The following is a 21152-nucleotide window of genomic DNA, read 5'->3' as shown; positions in this document are numbered from 1 at the left end:
GACAGTGCTTACTGTTTAATCTTCACAATTTTCAATCCAATCCAGTACCTGACAATACCACCGAAAGCCAAGAATACTTTCTTTGCTCTTACCATTGCACAACCTTTCAATAAATTTGCAGCCTTTTAGTTTGGACACTTTCATATTTTATGCATTCTAAGACTTCAGAAGATTCAAGGAATATATTATGTTTTTCTTCAAAGTGGGCTTTCCATTGAATTTTATATTTTCTGCTTCCCATGGGAAAAAACCCACTTCAATTGTTTCTGAGACAAAGCTGGTCATTTTCAGGAAAGAAGCAACAAGATTTTTATCAAGTGACAGTGCACAGCTATGTCCATTCTCCCATCCTGCTTTTATAATTATTGATACAATATGTTAAGAAACATAACAACAAACTGGTGAAAAATATATCTCAGGCATTTTTTTTACAATTTGCCATTTAGAGAGACAACACAGTAACACACTTAATATTAAATTCCCAAAACTGCAGTGTAAGAGGTAAAGGACTTCTATGGACTATACAGACTTGAAGGCTACGAAAATTGATAGCAGAGTTTTTAACGAATAATCTAAAATTGATTACAGAGTTTTAAATAAAAGCAAAATAGAAATAGATGCGACTTAAGAATTTCAGTGAGTGCTTCTCACCTGCTGCAGTACATGTCTCTCTCTCAATGTCATTAATCTTCTGTGGAGCTCTACTAGTTCATCAAGATATGCCTAGAAACAAATTCCCCCCCATAAACAACTTGTTAATTAAGTCGTAGCAATGTATTCATAAACTTCAGATGTCTTCAAAACCAGTAGAAATAGAAATCTTATTTTAAATCTTGCAATCAATATCCTGAGCTGGAAGAGACCCAGAGGGATCACTGAGTCCAGCTCTTGGCTCTGCACAGGACAGCGCCAAGGGTCACAGCATGTGTCTGAGAGCATTTCCATTCTCTGAGCTTCTTGAACTCTGCCAGGCTGGTGCTGTGACCAGTCTGCTGGGGGAGCCCATTCTGGGGACTGGCCACCCTCTGGGTGAAGAACCTTTTTCTAATATCCAGCCTCTCCTGACTCAGCTTCAGGCTATTTCCTTGGGTCATATCACTGGTCACCATAGAGAAGAGATCAGTGCTGCCCCTCCTCTTCCTCTCAGGAGGTCTTCCCTCAGTCAATGAGTTCTCCCCCTGCAGTCTCCTATTCTCCAGGCTGGACAGACCAAGTGACCTCAGAGGCTCCTTCCCCTCTAGGCCTTTCCCTATGTTTGCAGACCCCCTTTGAATGCCCTCTAACAGCTTTAAATCCTTCTTATAGTATGGCACACAGGACTTGAGATAAGACCAAACTCTTCTTTGAGCTGTATGTTTTATTAATAGTCTGGCATTCTCTAGCTTAATACAACAGAAATGTAATTTTTTGTGGTTTTTTAAGATACTTCACACTGACAGAAATCTTCATAGGTGGTCATTATTTGCTGATAATCTCTGTATCTTAGCTGTGCCAGAAAGCATCATAAGACTGGGGATGCCAAAACAGCATCTTTAGAAAACATATTCTATCCTTCTACATAAAAACCAAACCCAAAGACTCAAAATCAAATCATTTTCTCTAGAGGCATGTAATTATTTCTTTTGTGTCAACAGGGAAAGAAAGACTAAGCAAGATTAATCCAAAGGTAAATTCTAGCGCTTCTTCCCTCGGATATTAAACAAGTCTCACCTCTCCACCTTATTATCAACTTTCTCCTTCAGAAATGGCTCCTGAGCCATTAAATTTTTTTTTTTTTTTTTTTTTTTTTTGCTTGTAAGCAAAATGAGATATGGCACTCAACCTAAGCAACCAAAATGCAAACCAAAATATCAGAGCACTAAAAATCTAGGTATTGCAGAAAAAATTCTAGACACTAAAAATCTAGACACGGCAACTTCCATCTTTTGCCTTAAATTATCATCACAAAATTGACACTAATACCAGTAAAATATAAGCTTTCAGAGAAACTTGTCCATAGTGGGCAATTGTGCTATGTTCACTCACGGAAGGATTGAGAGCTCTTGCCCACAACCATTAGACAGATGTAAATCAAACTATCTCAGTGTTAAATGGTGACAGTTGCTTCATGTCATTTTAGTTAACATGCTAAATCACACTGCCACTTCCTAATGCACAGCCTTCAGAAAGGATTCTGGAAAATAGACTTTCTTCTTTCCCCTGATTCACTTGCGGGCTAGGAATACATCTATGAATTCTCATCTACATCTCATTCCTCTGGGAAGCACAGCACAAACTTATGGTGGACAGTAGATAAAATAAATAGATGGAGGAGTCCCAACTGGTGAAATTTGCCAAATCACCTGATTGAAAAGAAGGAAAAAAATTCAAAATATGAGAGAAGACACAAGAATTATAGAAAGGAAACAGAAAAAGATCTGCACCTAAAGGAATTCAAAGCAAAGATGTACTAAGATTTTCATTCTGTAACAAAGGTTGGTATTTGGTAAACACATATTCTGGAGTCGTTTATTGCTACAGTAGTATAGTATTTATTGCTATAGTAGTATCATATTCTGAGTACTTTATTGCTCCCTCATTGGTATTTACCTTATCACAATCCCCATTCTTCATTTGTTTATCTGTTTTGTTTTGCTTTATTGGACTTTTCACTTCTAAAATCTGGAAAATAAAGAAAATTCTGTAAAAATTAAATGCATCACTCGATACAACTCTATATGGAAAAATTCAGCTGTTAATAAAACAAACTCAAAACTGAGCTTTTCATTCTTTAATCCATAGAACTTACTCATACTTTTCAGAACAAACAGTAACTTACAGCAGAAAAAGCTGACATACTGGAATGAGGTGATAATGATATTACTAATCCTTAAAAGTAGGAATTTTACATCACTTAAAGCCTTCTCAATGCTTTTTCCCCCCTATCTTTCACATGCTGGGAGGATAAGAGGTGATTTGGCAGACACTAAACAATGCTGAGGGTGTCTCCAGTGCCTTTGAAATGAAACATTATCACTGTAGTTTTCCTGTTCCTTTTTTCCCTCCTCAATACTATCTCTTTTCTTTGACAGCAGAGGTTTTCAAACAGTCCTTGACTGTTTGACTAGTGAGTGTATGAGTGACTGTTTGATTGTATGAGTTATAAGTGAAAAACAAAGTGATGGGCAGTAATTACTTTTGTACTTATATGGTACCCTTCCTTCAATGCCACTCACACCCATTTATTATCACTCATACAAGCCAAGATTGCTTCATCTGGTACTGAAATAGATTCAAGAAGAGTACATCAACAAGCAGCAGGACACCATGCTTGATTTGAAACTTTCAGAACTAAAGGCAGAAATATTTGTGGGAAAATGAACTGTTGATTGTTCTTTCCATTTTTTAAACAGACAACAATTTTTTGAAGTTAAAAGAAATATCACTATATCATTCCTAACCTATAATATAACCAGTTCTTCTGAAAAACATCAAAGAAAACCAAGTAATCACAGATAATGGGAGATTATGTTTCACATTTCATTTTAAGTGAGACTAACATCACCAGCATGATTAACTCCAAAAATCATACCCAACAGCCACAACACAGGAAAAAACTCAGTAATTAAAACAAGGAAATAAAGCGTGTAAGAACAAGTCTTCTAGAAGCCTTACTGACATCTTCCCCCAAGTCCTCGCTCATTTCTCCTTCCCTTGGTACAAATTATTAAATTGTATATGTCTTCCCCAGCATCTTAAGAACACAGCTGGCAGACAGCTATTTTCCTATCTAGAGAAAGAGACTGCAGATCTGAGTTAACCTTACTTGATTTAATTAGCCAAGAGTGATGAATGTTCAGATTCAAAACATACATTTTTGAAGAATAATTCTAGTACTTCTGTTCAACACCCTCTAGGGTTACTGCTGTGTAGGCCAGTAGCAAAGTTTTGTCTTGAAAAAAAACCCCACCCAACCCTACAAAAAACCAGGCCTTTAATCATGGATTCAGTACCTTTTAGATGCATTTATAGTTTTCACAGGAAGAAAATTTTTGGTTTCAAATAGAACTTTGTCAAGAACACAGTGTATTTTAAAAAGCAGCTTCCTTACAATGCTCTTGATATGCAGTTTAAATGTAACATCTTAAGCACTTTATAGATGAGATACAGCACTAATCATGTCTGAGAAAGCTAATACAAATACAAACTCTTCGGTTCTATAAAGGAACTTGGTTAAAAAAAACCTGATTTCATCAGTAAAAGATCATCCTGGCAAGCAGCACTAAGGTACCAAGAAGAGATTTCAAATGTAGCTATAGTTCACACAATTTGAATTCTCACAATGCTTCCCAAGATTTCCAATTTGCAGTCCGATTAGCTCAAAAATTGGGCTCAAATTTTAGCTCATTTAAAGAAATGGAAGAAGGTAGGTGAAGGTTTGGGTTTTTTTTTTAGCAGACACACAGCTATTCTTTGGAGTTTCTAAATGTGGAGATAGACCTTCTACTATATCACCAAGAGGCAAAGGAACACAAAAGATGTGACTGAGTGGACTGCTGATACTGAGACTTACAATTACTTAACAATTGCATTGGCTCTTTAGAAATCAGTCTTCATTAAACAACATGCCAACAAGACAGATTTTTTATTTTTCTTGTGCTTATGTGGTCAGTAAATGCAACATTCTTCACCCCTACAGACAGCTTTTTGACTTCAAGTCTATCTCTTAAATAAAACTGGTAACTTCTGTATAGACAACTTAGAAGAGCCTACAATGGTAGAAAATAAGAATATTTTCTGGACATGAAATTACCTTCTCTCTGTGCACAAAGTACTTCCTAGTTTGTGGCGTTTACTTCCCCACAATGTATTTGAAATTAGCTAATATTTGGGGTTTGTACTGTAGCTTGTGCTGGAAATCTTAATAGAAAAATAAAGGCAAATAAATAATATCTGCCAGATAATTGAAGCAATTATAGAAAACAGATATAGAAAAGACCCACCTATTAAGCTCACCCTCTAAACCACAAACCTGTGTGCACATAGCCACCATTTTAACTATATCACAACTGTAAGTAGCCAGTATGTGTCCTAACAGCTTTACATATGATGCAATTGACACTTAAATTAACTGAAAAAATGGTGTATTTTATTTTGTAAATAATGTGAGTTTTTATACTTAATTTTATACTTACTGTGAGAGAGGTACTACCCAAAAGCTAATTCTCATTTGTCCCTGGAGTATTTTGCAACTCTAGGTAATTTACTTAATTTTCCTTGAAAAACCAAACTACCCTATGTTGCTACCTCAGAAATAACGTTAGCTCTTAAAAATCTAGAACAAGTACTCTGATGCAAAGTAAAAACTATTGTGCCTTCCACTGCAGTAAAAAAAAATACTGCATCTTTCTAGATGAACACTGGTGGGAGAAAGGAGAAGAGATGCATCAACAAAATCTTGAGATTGATGCTAACTCTGTCTGCTGCTAATACAAAGCCAAACTGCATTTTTCACCTGGCTGTTGCTGGTTTTCAGAACAGGTGGTGCTGGATCATGACGCAGCGGTGAGGAAGCTGAGCTGCTGTCGCTGTCGCTGCCATCACTCAGACTAACCCTGCAGAAAAAAGAGCCACAGCATTACATCTGCAGACAAAGGGCTGTCAAATGGGGTAAGTCAACCTTGGACTTTGAGGTAGGGACTTACAATGACTAATCCCTTGCTAAGCAGGCTATTGTTCATCAAGGTCACACGGAAGAGAGGCATCTGAGCAGGGCTGCACTCTGGAAAAAACTCTTTGTAGCACAAAGAAGGAGGCTGCCTGTCTGCACTTCGCTGAGTTAATAGCAGCTAACTTTACAGAAATGGTTAAACACCTACAAAATTCAACTGCTTCTCCCTATCTCAGTTCACAGCTATGTCAAAGAAGGAAAGTGGCCTTTAGGGACACTTCTGCTCTCCTAAAACCCTTCCAAACAGCTGTACATCCCACCTGAATACATGTTTTACTGAAAAGTTCCTTGTTTATTGTCAAAAGTTAACACAGCTTTTCCTGATTAAAAACTTAGCATCTCAGAAGAGACAACAAAAAAAACCCAGCTCCTAGTCAGTTGCACCTTTCATTCACTTATGAACAACAGAAAATATTTTTTGTTGGGGAAAAAAACATTAGTTAATTGGGACAAAATAGCCTTAAAGTTTCATCAAAAAACTGAAACAAAATCTCCACACCAGGAGACAAGCTGAGCTTGAAACAATCCTTTAAACCGTCACTGACAACAAATTCTCCAACAGCTAGTCATCTTTGTCTTTTTCTCCTTGATTCCAGCTGCTAAAGTACACCAGGGAAGCAGCTGCATTCATTAAAGTTTTCCTGTTATCTTCCCATTCGAGCAGTAGCGACACTGTCACTCAGGTGCTGTCCTCTAACAGGAAAATCCTCTGAATTACATAAAGAACCTAATATGTAGAATGTTTGAGAGACACAGTTTTGGTTTCTTCCATAACTTTGAACATCATTTGGATGGAGCTTCAAGCTGCCTGAACACCATATGAGTTTTGGGATGCCTTCTGAAGGTTGTAGCAAGGATGCAGAAGCTTCTTTTAAAAAATAAAAAATTTAAAAATACTTTTGACAGACACTTGCTTTACCCTCTGATGCATTTTTATGCATTATCTACTCTATGCAGCACAGAATTTACTTGAAATTCAAATTTCATTGATTTGGATTCAATTTAACAGCTTAATGTAAAACTGGTAAGCAAAGAGGTCTTGTGACTATGTATAGAATAGCTTATTCAACAGTGGAAGGACAATTTTCTCTAATTTAGGCCAGGGAGTAATTATAACTGCTCGTCTCAAGTCACAATCACATAAAATTGAGTAAAGTCAAGCAAATGAGATCATCATAACCATATTGATTAGTACAGGAAGAGTTTGTATCAGGAACGGCTACTTGTGTTAGTGTTTGAAAAGGGCTCTTTTATGTGCAGATGCTTTAGAAAGAGTGAATTTTCTGCCCATTTGCTACTCAGCACTCTGAAAACATCGGACCTTGCTTTGTTACTAACAAGCACTACATGTCTTGGTCAGCAGGCCACTTTCAATCACAGGACACTCACCTGCGACTCCTGCCTCCTCCTGCTCGTGTATTTACAGGTTGTTCCAACTCAGAGTCATTGTCCTTGTCATCTGCTTCATCTGATTCATCTTCATTATCATCTGAATGCAGATCTTTCATTATAGTTCTCAATGGACCTGAAACAACAGAGACAATAAAAATCAACAAAGTTTACTTCCCAGTATTTTGGGCAATTTACCCAGCTTTAAAAACTATCTCTCACAGTGCTGAGAGAGGAGAGTCTTAAAAACTAAACAAACTAAGTAACTAAGTAATGCACTGGATGATTATACTGCAGGGACCTGTCCATATATTCATGAATCTTTACTCACATGAGCAACTCCGTCAGCTTCAATGGACTTACTCTTGACAATGACAATTCACGTGTTCAAGTGTTAGAACAATTTGCACCCTGGACCATAGCTGAAGTAAGTAAAATACTTACTTCACCACAGGAGAAATTGACATGAAATGTATGCTTACTAAGAGCATGCTTCTTTTGTATTGCTGGGGTTTAGTATTTTTTGCTTTCTCATTATATGTGAGTTAAGATCTACAGGACATACTGATCAGTATTAGTACATTTATTAGGTTAATCCATGTATGAGAGGTTGGTTCTAACAACTCACTCTGAGTAAATTATTCTGTACAAGGCAGTCATTTTGTCTTCTTGGTTTTTATGTATATTACCTTCAGCTGTTCCTATTATTTCAGGGTCAATTTCAAGTGGACTAACTACTTCACCCATGTTGATAAGTGTGAAGTGCATCAATATCATCCAACACCATGTTATCACTTTTCCTGTATTAGCAAGAAGGTACGAAGCTTAACTTGCTTACAAAACTGCATTGAGCTCAGTTTGGGATTTGATTTTCACTCTTTTTACTCTAAGAGACAGTTACAGAAAGAAAAACATGTTTAATAGAGCTGCGAAGTGTAACACTACAGCTACTTGAAATAAGAATGGGCAAAAGCAGATTAGAAGAGGGAAGAAAGTAAAATGTCCCGGTGCCATAGGACATCTAACTATGAAGTATAGCCCATCTAAGACATGAAGCAGCAGTTGAAAGCACCAGTGATGGCTGTAAGAACAGCAATTACTATTATGGTGGCAATTCCTTCAGCCCAAGAAACACAGTACTAACATGAATACATTGAGCCTGAGATGAAGCTTTCAACTCTTTATTTGCTAATGGCAAAACTGAGTCAAGGACTGTCCTCCCTGGTCACTGCCAGCAGAGAAGGGAGACATCTGTCAGTCATACTCATAACAGGGTAATGAGTATGACAGTGCTCCCTTCATAGGGGAGGACAGTTTTATGGACTGTTACAGACATAGCAAAGTTCAGGCCATAAGCATTTTGACTAGTTTTGTGCAAGTGACTTCCAAGCTGTTGTTTGGAATGATTTATCACTAAGGCTGCCCTAGAACTTTCTGCAAATTGACACAATTTGGACAGTTCAGAGAAATGAGCCTTTTCTCTGTTTTCACACCCTAGGAAAGAAAACCAGATGGTCCTCATGGCCAAATTCCTGGTTGACCAGACATTTGTATAGGTGACATTATGGAAGTACATCTTGTCCATGCACCCACAGCTGATATGTAGAAGCAGCTGAGTTGTGCTCCATTTTCTGTCCCTGTTTGAATCTCAGGAAGACAATGCTCAGCTGCAAATGACAACTTGTAGTCTGACTGAATAACTTACCATCTGACCCTTGAAGGAGGGAAAAGGCTTTTATAGAAGCAGTAATAAAAAGAAACTTGGACTCCTCAGATACATCCATCACTGACAGCCCCATCAGCATTGAACAACTAGTCATTGAAACAAGTTCTCACTTAGTGTAGGAGCATGTCTGGGAGTCTGAAAAGCACATTGCTACCTAACTTTTCAGCAGACTTTTCTACCAATCCACAGAGCATTAAATTTTAGGACTTTTTTTTTTTTTCCTAGCATGGATAGTAATGCTTCTGCTTCTTGCACACTTACTCTAAAATTCCATAACCACCTTTTTAAAGGTTTGTGAAGTTGTTGCCTCCTAAGATATCAGAAAAGTTAAGGAGAAACTGAAAATTAAGAGGTGCCCATGAGCAAGTTTTCTTGGTAAGGAAATAGATAAATATCAAAGTAAGCCCCAAGGACAGAAGAACTTGAGGAACCTCAAGCTGGCCCACTGTTTATGCAAAAAGAGGTGAAAAAAGTTCATGCTGTGTTTTTTTGACACATGAGTGAGCACTGGAGTCTAAATGCAACCAAAAAGAGCAACAGTCCTAGCAAGTAACTTCCAGGTGAGAGGAAAAGCACGGCTTCTGACCAGAGCACAACATACATCGTGAACATGCCATGGTATGCCTGGTGCTCCATACCTTTGATATACAAATGCATGGCCTGGACAATAAACATGCCTATTTCTGGAACTCCCAGAAGGAAGCAGAAACCACTATTTACTGCTGCAAAAAAGAGAAGATGCACAGACCATTTGCACTTCAGAGCTGTTCACACTGGAGGACAAATCTCCCACCTTATCTAGAGAAGAACTGAAAGACAATCTGTGATACGTCTTGTATATGATCCAGAAAACATGGATGGGACCAGTCTGCTCAGAAGAAACTACTAAATTTTTTCCCAGCAAAGATAACTGATGCAGAAGAGGGTATCTAAGTCTTTTGGCTTGTAATGGACAGTTCACACCACTAAAGTTTTTGTGAGAACAAAAATGGGGTTTCAGCAGGAAGTGTATCTGTTTATTGTTAGGTAAATATTAACTGCCTGAAGCCAGTCATTACCACCGTTCATTTCAAGCTTTTGCCTTCTTTCACATGGCATAACACTGCCAGAAAACATCAGAAAATCAGTACCAGTCACCTACAGAAAGGCACTAGGACAGATATGCATCACATAATCACGTACAAATCTATTTAAAGTCAGTGCGCCTGAGGCACTAATGTATTGTCATAACCCTAAATCAAGTTTACCGTTGAGGAATACAAATGGCTAAAACAAACAATTTTGTTAAGTCAAAGACTGCTTTTTTAATGCTCCTTATCCAAATAATAAAACAAAAACTCATTAAGAATGTATCGGTTGTACAATCTTGTAAACCAGGGAAGGAAGCCAACCAGGAACTAAGTAGTTTAATAGATCATGGAGAATTAATATCAGCTTATTTACAGAAAACATGCCTTGGCAAAGTGTCCAGGGAGAAAACTGCAATTCTTTATTGAGTTTCAAGTAAACTGAAAGTATTAGCCAGAAAATCAAAACGCAAACTTTAAATCTAACCATTATCCTTCCCTGCCATGTATTTGAAGTAAATACTGTGTGCTCTTAAAACTTCCCAGTAGTATGGGATGCTCAGAGCCTTTGAAAGGGTCTACATAAACACATCTGTGGGTTTCTGTTGGCTGCCCATGGGAAACCACACTTTTCCAGGGCTTCAGATGGAGCCAGGTGCCATGCTACCTAACCCTGCAGAAGGACAACTCAGAAACACAAGCTCTGTTGGGTTTATCCTCTGTTAAGTGACTGGCATGTATTCAGTCCTTCAAAACAACCAATATTCATACCCTTTTCTCAGATTACCAGTTTATTTTTCTCCTTTTATTTTGCCCTTATAGCCAGATCTGAAAACAACCTGCAGAAAAGTCTCTAAATCAAAACTGTGGCCAGTTCAGGCAGTGAAACACAGAAGAAAAGAGGTCATGAGATGCCATGAGTTCTGTTTTCATTGGCTCATTCATTTCACACATTCATTTCAATTTCTTTTCCTTTACTGATACCTTGTTGTCTGTTGTTTTGAGATGGTGTAAAACTGGAACTGGAACTGGAGCTGGAACTGGCAGGACTGGGCTGTTCAGACTTAAAAGAAAAAAAAAGAAAATAAATAACATTTTAAGAGACATTCTTTTGCCTAGAAAAACTCTTATGGTTAGTTACTGCCTAAAACATTCTGTCAAGATAAAGAAACTGTGGGGCCAAATAGTACTCAAAAACCTTAACTTCAGGTGTCAGTGAGGCAAACATTGTGGAAATTACTGTTGAACTCACCATACACACACACACTACTAATTCATGTCTAGTTCTTTGCTAAAGTCTAACAAGAAGTTTCCAAAGCCTTGTTTGAAAGATTATACAATATGAAAGACTAAATAAGTTTATAATGGACCTAAGGCATCACTGTCATTGTCATACTAGAGATGCAATGTTTTTCAAATTAGCAATGACATTGTGGAATTGAAAAACAAAAGACCCGAGCAGACCACACTAAATGCCAGAAAACCTCAGACAGTTTTCTTTCATCTCCCTTAGAAAATAAGTCTTAATATAGGGATTCAAATGAAACTTTTATGCTGTGACTGAAATTCTCCTAACCCTTTTCATATGTATCAAAACTCCGCAGATTGTAAATGCGATTGAATCAGAAGGTATGCTTGGTTACAAAGTGAAATTATCTAGAATTTACCAATTACAAAAGAGAACTGGATTTTTAAACAAGGCTATTAAAATCAGTGTGTATTATTTAACCAACAGTTCTACACAAATTTTTTCCTACTGTTGTTTAAAATGTGTAAATTTCCCTTTAGTTTAATGAGGAAATCTATTACTTCATCGAAAAATTCTGTACTATTTTACTGAAGAGTCTTCTTCCTGCTGCCAGGTTGCATGTCTCCATATACTTTCTGGCTGATTCCTAGACTCAATGATACATCCTTGCACACTCATCTGTGTACATGAGACAAAGTATGAATCTGGTATGAGGGCAAAGGGGATGCTAACAGAGAACACAAAAGAAGTGGTCATACAGAAGGAACAGTGAAAATCAGTTTAGAAAATAATGGTCTACTATTGAAAATTAAACCTGCTTACACTTTAAATTTTATACAACTGTGTATCATGATGTGTTATCCAGGCTAACCAACATTTTCTGACTCTCCTTGCCTCACGATTAAGACAGAACAAAATTGTTCTCAAAAATGACAGCAGAAATATCCAGTTTGTAAAACTCAGTTTTCACTACCTAAGCCTAACAGTTGCTTTTTCCCCATAAATCAATCTATTGTTGCCCTTCATAATAGAGCAGGCAGATTTACTGCCTTTTGTTGCCTTTTCTCACGATGAGAGATGCCTATTTGGGCAACAGAATACACCATTAACATCTGCTCTCCTTAAATCAACATCAGCTCCAGTTCTCACAGACACACAGTCAAAATACAAACTCTGTACCTGACTCTGTATGTGTATGCCACTTATATACAACTGAATCAATCCTGTGCAACAAAACCCAACCCAAACAGCAACACAACCCACACAGAGTACCAAGAGAGATTCTTACACACTACACAGCATCAAACCTTTTCGAAACACACTGCAGCATTACTTGACACTGCTCCGAAAATCAAGCATTTTTGAAAAAAAAATAAAATAAAACATTTCCTTCCTGAGTTTCTGCAAAACCTTACAAGATTTTTAGCTGTAAAATAATCATGATAATATGAAACAGACTGCAGTGATGAAGAACAAGTGTCCAGGCAAACTTTAAAGACATCAGCAAACTAAGCTCAGTTGTCTAGCTGCAGGCTACTCTTAAACATCTGGTTTATCCATCAATTTCTGCTTCTTGCAGCAAAATTACTAGCTGAGAACTGGTTTCTGCAGATTTACATTAACTGTATTTTTCTTTATTAATTTCAGCATGAGCTTCAACTTACTTAAAGTCCATTCCCTCAAAAAAAAAGCAAACACTAAAAGACAGTCATATTTGGCTTTCAAGTGCTAAAAGTCTGAAAAGAAAAAAATCAAATAGGCACAGAGACTATTTAACTATTACAAGTTTGCTACTTTCTTTTTTAACTAGTTTGCTTGAAATTAAAAAAGGGAGAAAAGCCTAATCTCATTCTCATTATAAGGCATAAAAATACCAGTGATGTTGCTCCGAACCAAAATTTTCTCCCAGCATTAACTAATTGGGTCAATATCACAAGAACAAATGAATATAGATACATACAAAGTTGTGTATTTTCCTGGTAAAAATTTTGCTCTGCTTTAGCAAGATCATTTTGAGAACTCAAACCACAAAAACTTAGGAAAGACATTGATCATCTAGACTTCAAAAGGGTTCCTAATAACTTTTGAAACTATTTACTTCATTTCCTTAAACATCCCAAAATCTGAAAATTTGTTCCAAGGAATATAGATTAGCATAAATATTAAAACTGTTAAGTATTGGAAATGAAACCACTTTGGACTGAGAAATCTGGGTGAGAACACACACAGAGGAAACAGTTGCTTTTAACCTGAGAAAGAATGTTATTAACAGAAAAGATTTGCCTTTTCAGAAGGAACTAAAAAGATGCCTTCCATATATGAATATGGACTGGTGCCAACAGCACCCATGCTTCCAGTTAACAGCGGGTGTCTTCTATCACTTAAGCAATGTTTTTTGACACTTTTACAGATTGTTAACCCATGGACTAAGGTATTTATGGCTTTATGCACTTAGGTTTTCTGCTCTTATTCACTGGTTCCTAATCACAAAATATTTTTTTTTAGTAAGTCTGAAATTAACTAAAGCCTATCTTTCAACAATAAAAGTTTAAGATAGTATCAGGGAAGAGCTTCTCTCATATGACCTTTTCCTGTTTTACCAATTTTCTCTTTCTACAGAGAAGCTAATGAGAGTTTGGGCCTGAACTGTTCATTAGTGCAATGACCCCCTATGATATATTGCATTCTTAGACAGTCTACTTCGTTTTAGTGCTCTCACAGTGATGCACAGTAGACAGTGACTTCTTTATTAGGCCTGATTGAGGGATTCTGTGCTTTGAAGCTGTTCAGCAAAAAGGGCAATTTTCTTTGGCCCAAGTTTTCCGTGAAAAGGTACTTTTTTTACCAGTGATTTTTCTAAATCACCTGGCTTCTGCCATTTTCAAATTCTTGTCTGTTTTTACAAGTAGCTCACTCTTGAGCTGCAAAAAACTTTCAGGCAAGCCCACCTGTTTATAGCAGAGGATATAATGGAGCTGTTTCTGTAATATTTTATGATTGTCCCAATTTGTACAACTTCTTGAGGCTGTCAGGTCCAGGGCCAGTAGCTGGACTTAGATGATCCTTGTGGGTCCCTTCCAACTCACGATATGATTCTGTGACTCTAAAAATAACCCCCATCATTTCAAGCTCTTTATTAATTCTTACAGTAAGAAATAGAATATATCTGTATGTGGGTGACACTGGTTTTTCTAGCCTTTCCCTGAACCACTCTTGAAGGAAGCTTACAAATTGTTTCTTGAAGTAAACATGAAGTGGTGTAGCAAGACCTCATTTCATATCAGTCTACATATTTCTTATTTTTTATGCATGATAGCGTAGAGATGTATGTTTCCCAGTGCTATACATACTGAGAAGTCTGTACACTTGAAACTACTTATACAGCTGAGCACTGCTTCCACTTCCACTTTGTGCAAATTAAGAATTTCAGGGAGGAGGAACATGCTCCTGCAGGACAAGCCTTTTTCTCTTACAGGCCTCCTGTACTTTCAACATCTACCGCCACTTAAGTGACCTGTCAGTGACCTCAGCTCTCAGGAGAATAATTCAACCTATCTGCAGCTCACACAAGAGGTTCCCACTGAACATCAGCAAACAGCTTTTCACTGCAAGGGTAACCAATCATAGGCACAGGCTGCCCAGGGTGATTTTGTCATCTCCCTCCCTAACAGATACTGAAAAGCAGTCTAGACAGGATCCTGGCCACCCAGCCCAAAGCGGCCCTGGCTGAACAGGGCTGAACAGGGCAGGCAGACCAGACGACACTCAGAGGTACCCGCTAACCTCAAGGAGTCTGTGATTCTTTGAATTTGAAACACAGTCTTAATTTTAAAAGTAGCATCAAGAAAAGGCCTTAATCAAATCTTTGCAACTGTTTCCTCTGAACAACTGCACCGAATCAGGTGGGATTTGCCTTTCCTTACAGATTGTCTTACTGAAACATTTTATTTAATTTTGAAAGAAAATCCCTTTCTTTCTGCACTTATGGATAGATTTTTATTTTACCTTTATAAATCAAAAGTAAATTTGAGACAATGCTAACAGAAAAACTCACAAATAGTCTAGATTTAGAGAAGATTCATGAACAGGAGACTGAACAAAAAATGTGGATAAAAATCATACAATAAAATTGTAAGATGAAGCAGTAGTGATGATCGCTCTGTAACCTGTATTTTCCCTGAAAACACCTCAATGGAAAAGAGTGGCAGACATATAGCAAAGCAAGTAAAAAGTACAGGAGGGAAGATCAAGGATTGCTTTGTAGAGTGGCTGAATACTACAGTTTCCATGGATTTCACGACTACAAGATAATGAGTAAACTAAGGATAAAATAAATTAAAATTGTGTATGGTCACATGAATATGAACATGGTCCTTAAACAGAAGAGGCAAACTGATGGAAGCTCTCATCAGATCAGCCTTACCAAGAAGGATAAAGACTGTCCTAAATATGTAGGTAATGCTGGCAAAGACAGGGTTATATAAAGGCTTTTCAAAACTGCCACTAAACACTGTTATTTAGACCACCAAAAATGTGTGAAAAGACATCAATATTTGTGAAGAATTTACAAAGTATGAGCAGCGCAACATGGGAAATTTAACAGGTCTGTATTCCATACAAGGTCTGAACTACGTGGGAGAAAAATAAGGCCAAACAATATAAGATATACTTGCTTGGAAAATAGTGCTCATTTTATAAGCCCAGCGGCATGAAAGCCCTGTGATGAGAGGATAGCAACTGTCCCTCTGCACTCTTTTAACTATGGAAAGGTCAAATGAAGCTGACAAGCAATACCAAGATACTGATTTTCTGAGAGTTTGATTTAACATGTTAAACTTTCCCTTTGAGAATTTCCACACATTCTATACACAGAGCTGTCCTGTGGCAATAAAGAAAATGTGTTTTGGAAAGAAAGTAACTTTAATTTTAGTATTAAATACAAACCACAAAATTCAGTCTTGGTATTAAAGCTAAGGTGAGAGCTTCATTCAACTACTCTACATCTTCTGCTCTAATGGGATTAGTAATGATAGAAGATAGGTGGCAGTTGTTCTGGCCAGCCCCTTCAGCTGCTGTGTTGGAAGCTAAGACTTCCCAACTCCCTTCTCTTATGCTGTTTTATCTACAGTGCCCTACGCTATGTGTCACCACTGAGAAGGACAGATGTTAATGCATTCACAGTTCACTGTCTGGGAAATCAAACAGACAGTCTGCTGTCACTTTTGGGGCATCAGGAAGGTGGATCACCTAAATTCTCCCAGATCTGAGGCTCTAATGTTAGGAGTTCACACACTCCTATTAACAACAGAACAACTGGAGAACCATCTACATGTAAAACTGCTTTTATGCTACTATGGGGCATTTCTCCACATTAGAAATTTGGTCTTCTCAGCAGGTACTCAGAGTCTGCAAATTCACCTCAGTTCCCCTCTATTCTTATGTAGCTCAAACCTGTAGAACAGTCCCAGCACGACCCACACTAAAACTTTACTATGTGGAAAGCTTGTTGAGGTCATACAAATCAAGCAAATACATAGCTAAATGTAGGAAATGTAAGAAGCTTTTTTTTTTTTCTTAAGTCCTGCTGCACAGACTCTTGAACTCATGTCCCACAATACAAAATGGTTCAAAATTTAACTATAAACTCCAGAGAGATCAAGTGCAGATCTCTGTTGCCTCTGTCAGTTTCACAGCAAGCCTCATTGTACTTACTCTTCCCTGAAACTTGACTTCTGGAATTTAAATTTTCTGAAAAACTCAACTTTCATTTATTGTACATTCCAGTTTCAGTGAAAAGCTGTAGAGAGAAAAATATAAAAATATATGCCATATCCTAAAAAATTCTTGAGTGTCTAAAAGAAAACAAAACTCCTCAAATGATTTTTCAAAATGTCATAATTTTTAGCCAGCCTTGTTATACTGTAAACCTAACAATGACCTTTAGATATGATGTTTGGCAGCAACATGCTCTACACACATTTTCTATAGATCTGAAACATCTGACAAAATGGTTCCTAAGCACTCAATCTATGATTATACCATGTGTTTGTCTAGTAGTTTTCACAAAAGATCATCCACATTATATACACACAGACCATATGTGGTGGCTGGACCAGAAATGAGATTTCTGGGATGCTGTGGTCACTACCATCAGGCCACCAATGGATGCTCAGATTTTAAGACTGGCGTTTGGTATGACCACTGAGGATTAGATCTGCCTCTGAGAACACACAGGGGTTAAAAACCAGAGCTGCGCCCCTGGCAAGCTCTCTCGGGACTTCCAGGCAAAGAGGTCGGATCTCCCTCCCCTGTCCAGCTGCTGTAGGCCTGGGCCTGGACAGAGATGGGGGGTGAGGAGGCCCTTGAGGATGGAAGGGTGGAGGAGCCCCAAGAGACATCGGGCAGCCACCCCCCCACCCCCAGGGGAGAAAGAGAGAGAGGGAGAGCCGGCATCTGAATTTGATAGTGGCTGGCCCAGGAGAAGGGTGGGGGGGAGCGCAGTGAGAAGGTGCCCAGCAGGGCAGCGTGGGAGTGCCGGAGCTCTGGGACAGGCAGAGACTGAAATTTTTAACCCTTTTTCTCCATGATAGAAACCTTGCAAATGCTGATCCTCCTGGAGCTGAATGAGAAGAGAGATAAGAGATAAGAGGGAATGGGCCACAAGGGAAGTGCAGAAGACTCTTGAGTGGGGGAGAGATGACGGAGTGGCCTTTTGGCTGGACTTTTCTTGTGTGGCCATAGACTGAACCATTTATATTCCTGTGACACAGAGACTGCATTTAGGGGGAGGCAGAGCCTCAGAACCAAAGGCCCCAGGGGGTGAAAAATTGGGGGGACTGATGTCCCAAAGGAGAGACTATGCCTTTTTGGAGTGAGACAAGGCATCCTTGAAAGACAACCCTAAAAGCAGCTCTGGTCCATGCACAGTGGTGAGAGCATTGGCATGGAAGGAAGATGTCACAAGTGGCAGAAGGACTTTCCGGGCGGTGCCGAGTGACAGGGAAGCACACGAGGTTCCAGCGTGTTTCCAGGGGAAGCCTATGGTGCAAGAAGGACTCCTCTCCTCTTCATGAACTGAGGATTGAGTATTCTAAAGGGTGGTGCCAGAGTGAGTTGGTGATTTGGGGGAATGTATTGCATTGGGAAATTTGGTGGGGGGGAGGAGGAAAATGATTTTGTAAGGTTTTCATTTCTTCCCTTATGTTTTTCTTTTTCCTCTTCTTTTCTTGTAGTTTAGTTAATAAAGTTTTCTTTATTTCTAAGCAGGAGCCTGCTTTGCTTATTCCTGGTCACATCTCACAGCAGACATCAGGGAGAGGGTATTCTCATGGGGGCACTGGCATTGTGCCAGGCCCAAACCATGACACCATACAACACTGATTCTCTGAGAGAAAAACCTATAGAGCAGATTTCTATTTTCTTATTGGTTCTTTACTATTTACAGCTGACATATCCGCATGCTGTAACTTTGCCTACACAAGTACTTTTACAAAAAAGTAATCCTTATTTAAAGCTCCTTATCTCTACTTCTCTGATTTAAAATAACTTTTGGATAGCAAGATCTGAGTTTTACCTTAATAGTTTCACTTCTGTTTCATAAGACATAAGAATATAACACACAACAAAGAAAATGTGATAATTGCTTATATATAAGTTAATTTCACTCAAATCGTTACGATGTAGTGTAACCTATTTGTAACGTAATTGATAGTTACCTGAACAGGTACCTTAACAACTGAATAAAGTTATTAAAAATACTGGGCTGCAATTACATTATTTGAAATACTGGCTAAATTAAGAACTCATGTAGTACAAATCAGATCAATCTTGAGTTTTACAGTATCCAAAGGACCAAAAACATTGTATATGGCACAAGCAAATAAAGTTGAAACATCTCATCTACAAACTGTCTTCTTTAGCTAAAATTGTAACATTTAACATCCAAAATTTTATTTACTCTTACTAGCCCTCTCCCAAAGCCACAAAGAATGTCCAAATTTAGCCCACCAAGAGCACAAAGAATGGCTTCTCCTTTGGCCTTTTTCTGCCCTGAATGAGTAACTTTGCAACTGAATTACTGCTGTCCGGAATACTCAAACCATGGCACTTTACTTGATGATATTTTACTTTTCTTGTGGAAGACACGATGCAATAAGCTCTATCTTGAAACTATGTCTTTTCCATCTACAAAATACAGATGAATTGTAATAACTAAAATCCACTAAAGAAGCATGGGCAATGGAAAAATATTCATCCACTTAAAGATACAAAAATTGTCACAGTCTGTATCTACTTTTTTTATTGCCACAGTTTAGACTGTAATAGTTTTGCAGCTGATAATCTGAATTTTGAAACACAGGTTACTGTATGTAACCTCCTCCAAATATTTAGGTAATACCTAAAATTACCTCATACAGAGCAGCAAAATCACTTGATTTACTTCTGTCCTAATCAAGAGTGTTCACCAAGTATGGTATTAAACATCACAAGTTTTGCAATAGTTTCTGACTGGGGTAACCAATGTTAAGGCACTGATCCAGTTACTGCTGGCCCCAGTTGCTATCCCCTGATGTGTGTCATCTTTTCCTTGGGGAGCTCAGACACAGGTGGAGCTGCCTGTTGACTTCAGCAACAAAACAGCTCTGCTGCTGATGAGGCACTTATTATCAGTTGCCTTTAAAGTCTCCTTTCATGTCGCTCTGAGATGCTGATACAAGTTCTGTGGATAAGTAAACAGAATTTTCATTTTTATTAGGGCAAAGACAGAATTAATTACCAAATTTCCTGGTCCCTCCACAGCAGCACAATGTTTAAACAAATAAATCTGATCACCAAATAAATCTGATCAGGCAACTACTTGTTTTCAGCTCCAATGGGAATGAATGGTGTGAGATATTGCTGATCAGAGAGGGGCACTAGAAACCCCACTGACATACCCAATGAAGCACAAAGACACATTTTTGTTGAGCAGAAGAAGATTTCTATTTTCAAGGCAGGATGAAAGCCTGAAAGCTTAGAGGCTTTCAATAGAAAGTGTTAAGTTTTAGTAGCAATAGAGCTGGATGTTTTACTCAAAGTTTTTATGGGTTTGGTTTTATTGGGTTTTTTGAGTTTGGTTTTGGTAGGAAAAAGCATGAAGTAATTAATTTTGCAACATCTTTTTCTAACAAAAATGTAAGCTGTACTGAGGTATTGACTAAGCCAACACAGTAATACTGAAGAATGACTCAGAGAATTAACACAAATTCACACTAATACACTTAAGCTTCGTAGCAATTTTTCTACTGCCGATATGGTGATCTTGAACTACCTTCAATGAACATTCAAAATATTATTAAAATTGGTTTCAGCTATGACACTGCCCTTAAACAGCAACAATTCCCTAGCAGAGAAGGAGTGAATAATGTTGTCAAGAGGGAAAGGCAGCTGCCACACAGAGGTCATGAAAGAAAACTGCTTGAATACATCTGCTTTCATTTATTTCCTCTACCAGGCCCACAAACACACTTCAGTATTAGGAGACCAGAAACACACAGGCACTATCATCCTTGAGTCTGGGGCAGGCAAATGATGTCCACCAGGAGCATCCCTTGCCCATTCCAAGAGGGCCCCCAGCATTCCTCTGCAGTGTCAAACACAAAGCACAGCCCCAGGGCTCCACAGCACTGGGAGGTGAACAGCAGTCCCTCCCTCATCAGCAGGCAATGCACGGCATGAGATAGGGTATACACTCACTGCAGCAGTGAGCTCAGTCTTTAACCTGTGTTAGTAGAAGTTAAAGACTTGATTTTTTTTTTTCAGGGGATGATTTAGTCTTTTAAATATAAAAATTAATTTGTGTACTTACAGTGTGTCCTGAAGAGTTCTGTGTCATCACCAGAGTACAAGCCTCTGAATGATAAGTATTATCAAAATTATTTAATGAAGTTCATGGGGAGTTTGGCAGCAAACTTTCAAAGATACATGAGTATACCATGACACTTCGCCCCCCCTCACCAAAAGAAGTGTAAA

The 21152-nt window shown here is 38.2% G+C and overlaps 1 protein-coding gene across 1 annotated transcript in view; it reads right to left on the bottom strand.

Moving 5' to 3' along the window:
* Positions 1-21152, bottom strand: part of MLLT3 (MLLT3 super elongation complex subunit) — a 117771-nt gene that overhangs the window by 9988 nt on the left and 86631 nt on the right. Inside the window, exons 7-11 of the mRNA XM_058044310.1 lie at positions 10877-10955; positions 7100-7235; positions 5495-5594; positions 2590-2661; positions 652-723 (exon numbers count right to left, since the gene is read on the bottom strand). Of these exons, the coding sequence (XP_057900293.1) occupies positions 652-723; positions 2590-2661; positions 5495-5594; positions 7100-7235; positions 10877-10955 (459 nt within the window). The remainder of the gene's footprint in view (positions 1-651; positions 724-2589; positions 2662-5494; positions 5595-7099; positions 7236-10876; positions 10956-21152) is intronic.

Source organism: Melospiza georgiana, chromosome Z (genome assembly GCF_028018845.1).
Source record: "Melospiza georgiana isolate bMelGeo1 chromosome Z, bMelGeo1.pri, whole genome shotgun sequence".
NCBI classification, from domain to species: domain Eukaryota; kingdom Metazoa; phylum Chordata; class Aves; order Passeriformes; family Passerellidae; genus Melospiza; species Melospiza georgiana.
Note: the sequence above shows the minus strand (reverse complement) of the source record. Positions and strands in the feature narration are given on the sequence as shown.